At 42.7% G+C, this 13492-nt stretch overlaps 1 protein-coding gene across 2 annotated transcripts in view; it reads left to right on the top strand.

Moving 5' to 3' along the window:
• The first annotated feature begins 226 nt into the window (after positions 1 to 226).
• The window catches only part of CHRDL1 (chordin like 1), a 45247-nt gene continuing 31981 nt past the window's right edge, over positions 227 to 13492 (top strand). Inside the window, exons 1-4 of one of the 2 annotated variants that reach the window (XM_075763613.1) lie at positions 227 to 706; positions 3727 to 3873; positions 5778 to 5890; positions 9810 to 9903. In XM_075763613.1, the coding sequence (XP_075619728.1) occupies positions 3747 to 3873; positions 5778 to 5890; positions 9810 to 9903 (334 nt within the window). In that variant the 5' untranslated portion in view covers positions 227 to 706; positions 3727 to 3746. The remainder of the gene's footprint in view (positions 707 to 3726; positions 3874 to 5777; positions 5891 to 9809; positions 9904 to 13492) is intronic. The other variant, XM_075763614.1, reaches the window with a different exon arrangement.

The following is a 13492-nucleotide window of genomic DNA, read 5'->3' as shown; positions in this document are numbered from 1 at the left end:
ACGGCGGGAGGGGAGACGGGAGGCCGGGCGCCGAGGCCGCTGCCCCGGAGAGCGCCGCTCTCCCCGCGGCCCCCCGTAGCGGAGCAAACTCCACCCCAGGCCGTGTCAGTCACGCTGGTGTGCCGGGCGGCAGGAGCGGGGCGCGGGAGAGGAGGGGGCCGGGGCGGGAGGCGGACCGCCGGGGCGCGGGCTGCTCCACTCCTCCTCCCGCCGCCGCTCCAGTGCTGGCGGGGCTGCGGGGCAGGACCCGCCGCCGAGCATCCTCCGGCCGCGGGGCCTCGCAGCGCTCCCCGCTGGGGCAGGAGGCGGTGGCAGGTGTCCCAGGCCGGGCAGCCCGGGACCTTCCGGAGCGCCCGCCCTGCAGCGTCCCCGGAGCTCGGGCTTACGGGATTCCTCCCTGCCCGCTCCCGTCCATCACTTGGGGGTCGGGGGCTGCCGGTGGCGGCTGCCGCAGAACCCGTCGGTCCGCTGCTTGCCCCCTCACCGCCGCCACCGCAGGAGCGAAGGAGAGACCTAAAAGCCCGGGGGAGCCGCGGGAGAAGATTATGGCAACGTGACTGGGAAGCGGAGCCGCCTGGCCGGAGCCGTCCCGTACCCCGGCGGAGCGGAGAGAACGGAGCCGTGCGGCTCCCCCAGCCGAAGCCGCTATTCGCAGGCAGTCTCCGGGGCCCGCGGCCGAGCGGAGCGGCCTCCAGCGCTGCCCCAGGTTTGTGAGTTTTTCTTTCCTAGGCAAGACCCCGGGGAAGGCGCAGTCCCGCTGTCGGAGCTGCGCCCGTTGGCGCGGGCACTGCCCCGGGGGCTGGGGACGCGGCACGGGCAGCCCCGCGGGGATACACCCGGCGGCCCTCCGTGCTTTCAGTCCGGCTTATTTCGTCCTGACCATGGTAGGGGCCGGCCGAGGTGCTGCCGCCTCCTCGGTGGCACCGCCGGCACCTGGCCGAGTCCCGGCGTGCGCGCTGCGGCTCCGCTCCCGGGGCCCCGGGCAAGCGCCGCGGCTCGGAGCGGGACTCCGCCGACGGCAGCTCTCGACCTAAACTTCCCTCTCGGCCCCGGGCGGGGCTGCGGGGCGCTCCCCGGGCTCGGCGCCCAAGGGACGACTATTCTGTTCAAGCAGTGAGAGCCAGGAGCCTCTGGCCGCGGTTCACTTGGAGACTCGGCTGCTTCAAACCAACACACACACACACACACACCCCCCTCCCCGACGGTAAAAGCGCAAGGCTCGCAGCAAGGCTTGCAGGGATAAAAGGAGGGAGATGGGATCCGTGGGATGGAGGGGCAAGCCCGCCCGTTTGGGGCTGAGCAGCCCTGCGGGCAGAGCGCCTGTCCCCGCTCGGGGATAGCCGGCTGCCTCTGCTACCACCGCTCCTCTCCCAGCCTCTTCCAGCCCCTCTCAGCCCTGCTTGCTTGCCTTTTTTTTTTTTCTTCTTCTTTTTTTTTTTTTCATTAATCGTAAAACGTGGCGAGGCCGGACTCTGCCACTTGTAGTTACTACACTGGGCTCTTCGGAGGGCGAGGCGTTCAAAATAGACCCACATGCCTTATTTCTGTGAGTAATTCATGTCAGAAGTGGGTTGCTTTTCATTGTTTCTGCTAAGCAGAAAACACACCAATACTTAACAGGTTAATCCTAACTGGGATTATTTAAATCCAGGAATATTTTTAGGACATTGCCCTTTGGGGAAATAAAGGGAGTGTGCTAATAGTGAAAAGTATGTGTTTATATTTGGAGTAACAACAATACAGAAATTAAAGAGAATTAAGACAGACATCAAAAAGTCCCTATCCCATTTCTGTTATTAACTCCTCCATTTCACATTACTGTGCAGTCCAAGTTTTAAAATGTTCTTCCTTTTGAAGACCTGACATTTAAAATGGATTTCTGAGCCTTTCTGTTCGAACTACCCAATCTAGCTAACAGGTAAAGTACTGCACAAAGGATAATTGTGCTCCATTTATAAATATTGTTTGCTTAAGCAACCCCCAAGAAGGCCAAAATATTTAAACATTCACATTTCTGCTAGACCCAGTGATGTTCTACTGTTGTTCTCAATGCATACGTGATGTCCTGGGACTAAATTATGAGGTTTTAATTTTAAACAAGTTTTTAAAAAGTTATTTGGCTTAAAAATGTCCTATGTGATTTGAACATGTTGAAAGGAAAAAATGACTTAAACCTTTCTTCTGAAATTGGAATATTATTCTCAGCTTCCAAAATAAATGGAAAGTTTTATTTTGTTACTGCATAGGGAGTGTGCTTTTAAAATAGCGTTATTTTTTTTGAATGTTTTCAGATGCAATTTACATTATTTTGAATGAGGTTACTGAGTATAGACAGAGTAGTTGCATAGATGTGATGAGTTAAGGAAGATGTCCATTTTGGTTGTCGTTTGGGAATATAGAGTGGAGAGCCCTTAAACAGTAAAGGCAATAAAACCACTCTGATAAAATCAGATCACCCACCCTTTGTTATAGTATCCTACATCTCTTAATAGGAAGATTTTTCTTTTCAAGTGCTTGTTAACTTACTCTTTAGTTAACTTCTCTAAGCTATCCACCACTTAATTTTGAATATACATATATAAATCATTATTTCTGTTGTGGTTATCTGTGAGCTGAACCATATTCATGTACAGTTCTATTATTTACATGAAATCTGAAGAGGTTGAAATAGTTTACAAAGCGGATTGTTTATTTTTCCAATAGTGAATCTTTTTTTTTTTTTTAACTTTTGTAAAACTAATTGTGAATCCACATCAAGACTCTTAAAATCAAACCCAAGTCTCTCCAACATTGTAAATTATGGACAAGTGTACTCTGGGAAGATAACATTTTTCAATGAATTCTGATAAACCATAAAGCATCAACATACTTCTCAATTTAGAATCTTAGGTTGGTTATCAAAAATAAATAAATTCTACTTTAGTTGATTATTTTCTCCCTTGTTTTTTTCATTATAAAATAATTCACCTTTTAAAAAGCAGAACGAGACAAACAGAACTGTGCGTGCAGCAAGTATGATACCATCTCTGCACCACGCAGAGAATACATTAAGCTTTGCTCCATATGCAAGATTTTGACATTAAAAATCTACAAGAATGAAGATGATGTCTCATGCCCCGATTGTACTTTCAGTTATCAAGGCAATGGAAGGGTTAACTCTAGAAAAATTAATGATACACAATCCCAGAACAATAGTAGTTGGGAGAGGGGAGGAGGGGGGAATTAGAGCCTGTTAGGTGCAGTGAAGAAAACTCCCGCTGACTGCAGCATGGCAGTACTTCACTCGAAGCAGCGATTTCCACAGTGCAGGGTCAATCCACCAGGTATACTCAAGGTTAATTTTACGTTGCAACTGACACCTGTATTTCCTAAGTTACATCTAAAAGGGCCGCTCTACAAGAAAATCTCCCAAAGTAGTTTCTTGTGAAAGAGAACTTTTAAGAATTCAGATTGCTTACCTGCCAGAGTTCTCTGCTTTGGAATAAAATAAGGACTTCATTAGAAGTAATAAAGTTTTCAGCTTTCATGAATGAGAATGTGGCCCCTTTTCCAAAAATGAAATGACCTGAAGCCAAAGCTGTTTCCATGAAATGAAGATCCATGATACAGACAGATTTTTTGGTTCTGGCAGTTTAGGATTTCTGTGTGCTGGATGAAATCATGTCAGAGAATTTAAGTATCTTATGGGATTTTAGTTTAATTCACTTAATCTTTTCTTCCCAACAGCTCAACATTCTCTACTTTGGATGCTCTTTCTTTTCCTTTTGTCGATAAAGATGAGAAAAAAGTGGATATTGGAAGATTTTCATTTTATCTTTTTTGGTGTGCTCTGTCTCCTTTTCATAGATGGAGGTAAACTAGAACAAGTAAAACGTAAGTAGACTTCAAACGAAGCTGTCACATTCACCCAAATTTGACAGTTTCCTTCTATTTAACAGATGTGGTTCAGAAAAGATCTTCAGACAAGAATGTCCTAAACTGTGGAACTGTGTTCAAAACCTTCTAACATTCTTCCTCCTTCTAATCCTGCATTTAGTAGAATCAGGTCACACCCACGTTTGGGGCACGGTTTCCTAAAGCTATACAGGTTTCATTGTGTCATAAGGAACATAACACATCAATTGGAGAATCTGTTTTATTTCAAATATCCTGAATCAAGAGAGTGCTTAATTCCATTTTAGTGACCTCTGTAAACATCTGACGGATTATCTGGATTTTGTCCCATGTGTTAGCCTATTGTGCTGAAGTTTTCAGCTCGTGTAAAGCTCGTCCAAGACTGTTCCGTTGTGTTCCAAAAACAACCTCATATGAACTGGATTAGATACATCCTTTGAGAAAATTAAGAGCCTAAGCACTGTCAGAAACTTGATGAGAAGTATTGAAAAGAATACAAACAAAACAAAGGGAATATTTCTACAAAGCCTGTCATCCGTGGGAGATGTTAACACATTTCAGAAAACATGGCAAGAAGGAGTAACTGCCCAAATAAGCCTGGGAGTTATTGACTGCTTCAGCCTTCTCACTAGCTCTCTGGAATGCTCTCCCCACCTGCATACGCTGGGGTTTAGCCGCCTTCTTACAAAGGACATTGTTTGCCCTTGAGAAGTAGTTATATTTTTCAGCCTCAGTATCAGCAGCTTCTGCTTCTAAGGAGGTAGACAAAAAAAAAAAAAAAAAAAAAAAGGAGGAAAAAAAGTGAGTTGAAAAAGGGCCACCTTCTCTGCTGAACTTACTCCCACGAAAACAACGTGCAGGTACCCCTGTTCAAAGAAAGCGCAGTGTGAGAAATTATCAAACTTCACTTCAGCTGTCTGCTTTTTCAGACCCTGCATTTCATTTGTAATGCCTCTGCATGAAGTGAAAGCAGATCACTTCACAGTTGCTACTGCTAATCCCTACCTCTTGCTACCTTCTTCTAGCCCAGTAAATGGGAAGAATGTCCCTTGCTTGGATTATCACTTGGAAGACAGGTATTTTGTTTGATACCCTGAGGTATCATCTGTACTGAAGAATTAAGCTGAATTTGGACATCATTAAGATAACAGGAAGGAATTTTCTCGTGGAAACACATGAGAAACACCCTTTTATGGAAGAGATTTGGGTTTTCAGTGTGAAACCATGTGACAGGGACAGGGCAGTAATGTCTGATAGGCAGATGGACATCTGCAAAACTGCACCTGCAAGATTAGAAGTGCTTAATGAACAGGAAGATCTTAAAATATTTTGAATGCTGATGCATATGTAAGTCTGAAATACTAGGACAAACATTTTTATTATGTTGTTAAAATATGGAGATACTGAACATGCAGTGTAAATACAGTGCATTTATCTTCCTTTTGCAGTCCCCTGGTTGAAAATCTCTGTGCTGTACAACCTGGGATTTTCCTGAGCCAATTGCTTTGGTTTCTCAGTGAAAAGGTTTTGTTTCCTATAAACCTGTCTGAACAATCAAGCACTTTAATTTTGTTACCTAAACGAGATCTTAGCCTGTGTTTTTGCAGGTGAAAGGATAAACTCATCCTGTATGAAAGCCATTTTATTTATGAAAGCAGCTATTTCAGGAACCGCAATTTTGGAAAGATGGGAGACCATGTCATTTATTTTGGTTTGAGAGGTTAGAAACAACAGCACATGAAGTTAAGGGCATTTCTGTTGTGTGATTTTTCCAGTAAAAGAAAAAAATAGTTTAGAGAAAAGACTGCACACCTAAAAACACTTTGTAAGCATGGAATGGGAACATTCTTTCATAGCTCTTTCAATTCTTTACTGTTTTACAGATTCAGATACATACTGTGTGTTTCAAGATAAGAAGTATCGTGTAGGAGAAAGATGGCATCCTTACCTAGAACCCTATGGCCTTGTTTACTGCGTTAATTGTCTTTGCTCAGAGGTAGGACTGCTGAGTTATTGATCCTACAATTTATTCCACTTGCTTAATTGATTAGAATCCTTTCTGTTGTATCTACAATTTGACAAAGCCCAAACCTGTTTTCACTAGCGGGTCCTGATCATGCTGCAGGAAATAGAGGCAGGTGATCCTAGTGAAGCAAAAACATTAACGGAGAAGGCCAATACCAGCAAAAAATACTTGCACGGGGTAGACAAAACAGCTCCTCAACTAGCCAGAAGCTTTGTCCATGCTGAACATTGCATCTTGAATAACTGGACCCCACGACCTAAATATAATCCTTGCAGTTCCATCAATATGGATGATTATGCTGAACCTGAACTCGGTAGTGTTTTGATCTACATACAATGCCCACATCTTCACAGGCATTTCCACGGTCAAAGCATCTGCTGCCCTAAAGTGCTGAAGGAGCAGGTGTGGGATATCACCATTTGTAAAAATCTATGAAAGAATGAGAAGATGAAAAATGAGAAAAGGGTGTGGGGAGCAGAGAGAATTGGGTAGGATGTGAAAGGACAGGTCCTTGGCTGCCATCAGGTGATGCCTGATAGGAACACACAGCAGTCATAGATCCCCTAAGTATGTCATATACAGCTGGGGGGGCAGGAAAATGAAGGTAGAATATGTCCCTTGGAGTACTTTAAAATGACTAAACAATAAGGGATCTCTAATCACTAACACATGAGATACTCCAGATGCTGTATTTAACGCAAAATAGTTTTCTTGGCTAATTCCCCCCTGAAAGTGTAAAATATTGGGCCCCTGTGCAGCATTTGCTCTGAGGGATCTGCTACTAGAATTTAATGCAGAGATGCACAAACAGTAGTCCCACAAGCTTGGCTGCATCTCAGATCTGTGCAGCAGAATGGATCTGTAAGAGAAAAAGCAGTGTAGTAGGAAGAAAAGGAAAAGGCCTTGGTTATAGCAAAAAGGAGTTTTCACTCACTTTTGCTGATCTATATGCAAAGTTGAAAACTCCCTCAGAGTCCACGTGTGGTAAAAGACTTGCTGGAAGGCTGTGTCTTGGGTAGGGATGAAATTCAATGGAAACCCTAGAGATCTGGATACAAGTCTTTGCTCAATGATTTTTAGGAAGATGTTAGTGTGAAGGGATGGAAAAGTGCATGGTATTCTGCTCTAGAGAACAGCTCTGCTGTGATCCAGGCATACCCACACACTGTGAGGCTCCAACAAATGGAGTATATTTTATTTCTTCCTTCGCACATGGGCATGGAAGATCAGAGTGACAGTTCAGGGCAACAAGGTTAGTAAAGAAGGAAACTGCTTGTGGTAATTAATCAGTACATGCAGCTCAGAAGTAGTTCTGGACTCTGCTTCCTTGTTTGCTCTGTTTTACCTTTGTTGTACTGTGAGGGTGCAAAATGTAACTTGGGGTTATTTCAGCCATGAATATGCTGAGGGATCTCTGGGATGTGACTCTTGCAGCCTGGAAGGAAGACTCCAAGTAACAACTGCAGCATCCAGCCATTCATTTGAGTTTTGTCCTGACCAAAAGAAGTGTCTTCAGCTCTGGACCATCCAGAAACTCTCAATAATTTATAATTTTAACAAAATTAAGGCTAGATAAAGCATTAGAAAACATGCCATGATATAGTACAAGCACAGACTTTAAACCAAATATTACAGCATAAAAAAATGAAACTAAAGTGTTGCACAGACAGCAAATAAGAGAGACCTAAGTGTAAAGCACCGTTGATTCCCCGGCAGTAAATCAGTTAGGCAAAGGATATGTACAGAGGCTGAAACAGCAACCTTCTCCCTCACGCTGCAGAGAAAAGCTAAAAAAATCCCCAGAGGTCTTCTTCACCAGTGTGACCAAAATGTCTTTGCTGGCCTCAAACGTCATGATCCATATGATCTCTGCACAAAACAAGTCTCACAAACCGAGATCTCTGCTCCATCTCTAAACAACAGTCTGCCCATCCATCCCCCCCAACACACAGACTTCTGATGTTTAAGAAGAAGGCGAGACAAGTTAACTAACTAAACAGAGGCCAAATTATTCAGCCTGGGATTAAAAAAAAAAAAAAAAAAAAGCCGTCCTGTTTTTGCATGTATGTAGTATTGTATTTTTACAAGTTATAATTTACATACTTAAACCAGAGTAAAACGAAACATAATTCAGTGTTCTCAGCCTGTTCCCCCTTTCTTTTACAACCCCTCCTCCCCCACAATACACAGGGGAGACTGTTGACTGTTACTGTCAGGTAAATTGGAGCACTTACGGTTTGTCAGATCATTATTTTACTCTCTACAGCAGCTTTTTGTTTGTGTTCGTAGTCAGATCTGCAGGGGCTAAAATGAATGTTCTCCACACTTAGCACTGATAATACAGCTTGGGAAGAGAGATGTGTTGCTACTCTTTGGGTATCTGATGCAGAAGTGCTAACCGTGGCCCTGACTCACAGAGGGCTACAGGAGCTTCAGTCCTACTCTAGTCAATAGGGGTTGGTCTCCCCAATATCACTGTGAATCTAAGCATAAGATCAGTCTTACCAAGCGCAAGATCAGTTAAAATAGTTCTGTCCTGCTGCAAATAGTGGAGTACTGCAGACGGCACTGACGAGCAAAGTAGGTCTGCAGAATTTTTATCACAGCTGATCATGCACAGAAAGTAAACATTCACCCAGGAGATTTCACAGGACTAATAATTAAGAAGGGAGCGAGGCCATGGAACAGGTCAAGTAAGCAACATGGAGCCAGGCCAGCAGGCAGTGCTGGCCTTTCTTCTACGGTCGTGCTTTACAGGCTCTCGGGTGATGCTCTGCTGGGCAGGGAGCTGTGCAGACCAGTGATAGTCCCTATCCTGCAAAGAGCTTACAGCCTAAAATTTTCTCCTCCTCTATAAAATCAGTATATTTAATTTCCATCATGATTGGAAACAGATGGTGATATCATTTTTAGTGTCTTTCCAAAGCAGATGCACAAATGTAGTTTGTGGGTAGTAATGATCTAACAGTATGATTCCAGCCTGTGGTCTGCAGATATTTAGGAGTCAATGGATTAATTTGAAAGAGATGGCTAGAGAAGCCTATAGATATGCTATCTAAGGAATAGATAGCACCTCCGCTGGAAACATTTCATTGCTCCAGAAGGCATATGAAAACAAAGAGGGTTTATTCCTGACACCACCAAAAACTACAGTCATACCATAGTGTCACTGTTCATACCGAAAGATCTTTCTTGCTATAAACATGAGTGACTCAGAGCCAAATTAGGAGGATGAATTATAGATAGGAAACGGGAATTTGAAATGGATAGTCTTTTCTGGTTACAGACACTGGAGAATGAAAATTCCCTGTGTTTTAATTATAAATCAAACTTAGATGTGGTCAAATAGAATATTATGTTAATGATATGAATAATGAACACTATTCCCAAGACTTGGTTGTATTTCTTAGAAAAATGGCCACTTATGAACTGATGTTTTTTGTCTACTGGGGAACCCATAAAATGAAAACAAAAGACTCTCCACAGTTTTCAGGAACAATTACAGACACTATTGTCTCTTGCGGTCTTGAACTAACCCTCAGTAGGGGATATCTCAGAGACCTACTATTCATTATCTGTGTCTTAGTTTGGGAAATGCAATTCCTAAGCGTAATCTGCTCAGAAGAAAAACACCAATGAACATTGTTGCAATCCATTTTTAGGCACTTCCTCTGATTTTACGGTTTGTATGGATTTCTGCTACATTCTGACCTCTAGCAAAAATTCAGAGGCGGTGAAAGTAGTCTGGGCTTACCCTGGTGTGAGTGAAATCAGAACATTGTAAAAAGGCGTTGTTTTTTTTTTTTTAATATCTAGATGCAGCATAGAGAACATGGAAATCAGTAAGACAGCCCATTTCATTACAGTATTATATTATGTTCATCTGCAGAATGGAAATGTACTGTGCAGCAGAATAAGATGCCCAAGTCTACACTGTCCTTCCCCTGTGCATGTACCACAGCTGTGCTGCCCACGATGCCCAGGTAATTCCTATTAATGACATACAGTCTGTTCTGAAATAGTTATTTAATATGTTGAGTAACAGCAAAATTAAATGTCTGTGCTGGAAAACTTCTCAGAAGTAAACATCCTTCTATATCCATTTAGGTCATGAGAGGCTTGTCCTACAGTAAGTTATAGTATTTCCTATGGTGGTTTCTTTTCAGGAAATCAGAAGTAGAAATTGGGGAAGGGATCAGGTAAGCTACCAAGTCCAGTCCCCTACAATCCAGGCAGAATGTAGCAAAAGTTTCACTGATGGGGTCCATGGACTATCCACTCCCCACTCCTTCCCTTATCTCTAAACTCCATCACAATAAAACCCCATCCCCAAACTTCCTAGGTTTCTGCTTTTGGTGCTTTTCATAACAGCAACACATGGTTATTTGCAATGGCTCTCTGTTAACAAGCAGTTCAAGATTGCTGTGGCAAACGTGCATTTGTATAGCATCACTGTACAACCAGTCTGGTAACATTTGCCTTTTACATCTCAAATCCAGGCATAGCTTCATAATTAGTAGAGACTGTTGTAAATCATAGAAGCAGTGCTGTACAAGTTTATGACTATATAAATCCAATTGGATACTGTATAGTAAATTCCTCCAGACTGTACATTTATTATATGCTCATTATTAAGAGCCACTGTATGAAAGAGACTAAGCAGGATCTTTCACGAGGCTGTTACAACATTCCCGACATGGCCTAATGGCTGGTAGATTTGACTGGAGCTTTTCCCTAAATGTCTGTCTTAGTGGCACCCCTCATTTCCACTTATAAAAGAGTATTCATGCAGCATCATAGAAAGGGGTTTTATTTGACTTTCTCCAGAGAGTTTCATTGTCTGAGGAAAACAGCTGTTCCCTGACCAAAACCTGTGAGCAGGAAGCAGTACGCAGTGCTGGAGGGACGGGAGTGCACAAGTCAGTTTGCTGTTCAGCTGGGATTGGAGTGTGTTCATTGCTATTACTGGAGAATAAATGGCATCCAGCTGTCAATTTTTGGTAGGATTCATCTGTCCTGATGATGATGTACATCTGTCTATCAGATGTGTCTAGTAATATCTGATCTAGGGATCTAGAATCCTTTTTTAATAAGCAATGAGGAAGAAGCATTTCAAGCACATAACTCATCTGATGCCACGATGCCACTCTTCTTGTGTCCTGGGATGAGACTCATCCCGTTCAACTTTAGAGTTAGCACTTTGGCATCTAGTTGATGGTAGAGTTTTCTCTATGATGGTCTAATGCATAGGAAAGAAAGTTTGTAAGGTAGTATGCTTTATTTGACCAACTAGTACTGTTAGATTAAGTGGTAAGATGCTGGGAACACGAACCCCTTTTCTGTTTTCAGATCAAAAGAAGACCGGTGGGCCGGTGGGCCCAAAATCTAGTCGTTTTCCCAGCTAATCTAAACTTCAGTTGGCAAGGGAATCATCTAGATACCCTTTATAGCTGTTGGAAACATGCTGTCCCCAGAGGGTGATTCATCCTGTTACCCAGAATGAGAAGAATTTTTCCCTGGAGATGCCTGTCTCTCTCCACAGATTATTGAGGGAGCGCAGGCAAATAGCTTACGCTAGATGCTTACTTTTTTGACAGCTTAAGTTAAATCACAGAAATTCCACTCTCAGTATGTAATTGGCATTTGGGGTCAGGAACTTTCTCCTTTTTTTTTTAATATCTCTGTACAGTATTTAGTATAGAAACATAAATGCTTCTGGATTGACTGTTTTTGCTTCAAGTGCTCTTTGGCAGTGAATTGTTTGGCTTTTTTCTGTTTGCGAAGCTGTAAATGTCATGATACCTATCAAGATTTTAAAACATTCTACAGTGACCTAGTGAGGAAGAGTAGGGGCCCCTGTACACTCTCAAGTCCATCCTGTACACTCTCAAGTCCATCTTAACAAATTAAGTTCTTGCTATTCAGACTCTTCAGCTAGAATTTTGTACTGTTTAAACTGATAAATCCAGAAAATTTTCAGAATGAGCCTTTCCTGAATTGTGATCCATTATCTTCTCTTAACTGCTCCTAGAGTCTATCTATAGTCTATCTGCAACATATGGTGGGCCATTAAATTGTTAGGTCGGCAGCATCTCATTAAAAATGAGAGTCCCACTAAGGTTTATTTTTTCCCTAATTGAATCTGTAATTCAGATAGATCTGAGAAAAAGAGGACCTGGAATCTCCTGTGATTTCAGGGGTTATTTGCATTCTGCTTTCCACCATGATTATGCATATCATACTTGGTGCTCTGTCTTCAGTGGTAATGTTCATGCCTGATCTGAATAGGAATCTCAAGCATTCTTGCACGTCTTATGCCAGCTTTCCATTCCTCTGTGTCTGGCATACAATGTCTTTTGTGCAGCATCCCATGATCTGCAGGAAATTCACTTCTCTGGTTTCCCTGGTTAATTTTTAATGGAACATGCCAGAGCTCTGGCCATTAGCCATCCCTTCGCATTACTCTCATAAATGCTCGTTATATTCTGTCACGTATGTTTCCCCTCAGTTCCTCAAGCTGCATTTCAGAAATGAGTAGTGCTAGTCACAGTGACTTTGGGCTCTTCCTCCTGATTTTCTGCAGGCCTTGTAGAGTGTAACTGCCCAAATAACTGCCTCCTTATTTAATGAAGCAGAGGTAATGCCAGGAGGCAGCAACTTTCATTGGAAACTGAACTTCATAACTACCTAAGTGGAGGAGCTGTTGAAGGGATTCCTTTAAGAAAAGTTGGCATTGCTCTCCCCTTGGAATTAATGTCTCCTGCATCCATAGTGATACTGGACTTGCTGACACAAAGAGATGCAGTGTTTGTATCCTGTCACCCTGGCACCAGCCACCACGAATCTTAAGTAGTTGTCAGACATATGTTATGAAGCATCTTCTACTTTTTACCAGTGGTTCAATCCTACCAGCTTCTACCAGATTCACTGCTAACTTTTTTTTTTTTTTTCTGGTGAAACCTATTCTATCTAGCATTGGCAAAATCCAGATCTTGCATCTTATCAGAACTAGGTATTTCTCCCTTTTGCAGCTCTGAAAAGTATACTATCTGAACTGCATTCTTATCACACATATATGTAACCAAAAATACCAGGTTCACATTCATTGGGACTCTTTTTAACATTAGTGACACTCAAAAGGACATCACATGCTTCCAAGCTGGAACTCCTTCCTTCCATCTCAGGATGCTCCAGGCATTGTCAGAGGAGAGGTGATTTATAGAGTCAGGGAGAGAATTCACCATCATTCTTAGAGATGGATCAGCTCTTGAGCTAGAGTGGACTTCAGACCTCCTGCCTCCCATCATGAAAGTAAACTTAATGTACAAGTTCTTCAAGCATTTAGCTACTGTGGCTGTCTCTTATGGCACTACTATGGATAGTGCCTTAATAAATGGAACATTTATTGTAGATCATTTCTACATGGAACAATTGTGAATCAAAGCATATAGAGTCTAGTTAAAGATCTACAATTTTTGAGTACACTCTGGAATATGTAAATCTAAGATGGGGAAGCTTACAGCAGAAGCAAAAATGCACAACTGCAGGATTTAGAAAGGGTTTTCGTATTCC

The sequence above is a fragment of the Balearica regulorum genome, chromosome 11 (genome assembly GCF_011004875.1).
Source record: "Balearica regulorum gibbericeps isolate bBalReg1 chromosome 11, bBalReg1.pri, whole genome shotgun sequence".
NCBI classification, from domain to species: domain Eukaryota; kingdom Metazoa; phylum Chordata; class Aves; order Gruiformes; family Gruidae; genus Balearica; species Balearica regulorum.
The sequence above is the reverse complement of the archived record's forward strand: the minus strand, read 5'-3'. Positions and strand labels throughout refer to the sequence as shown.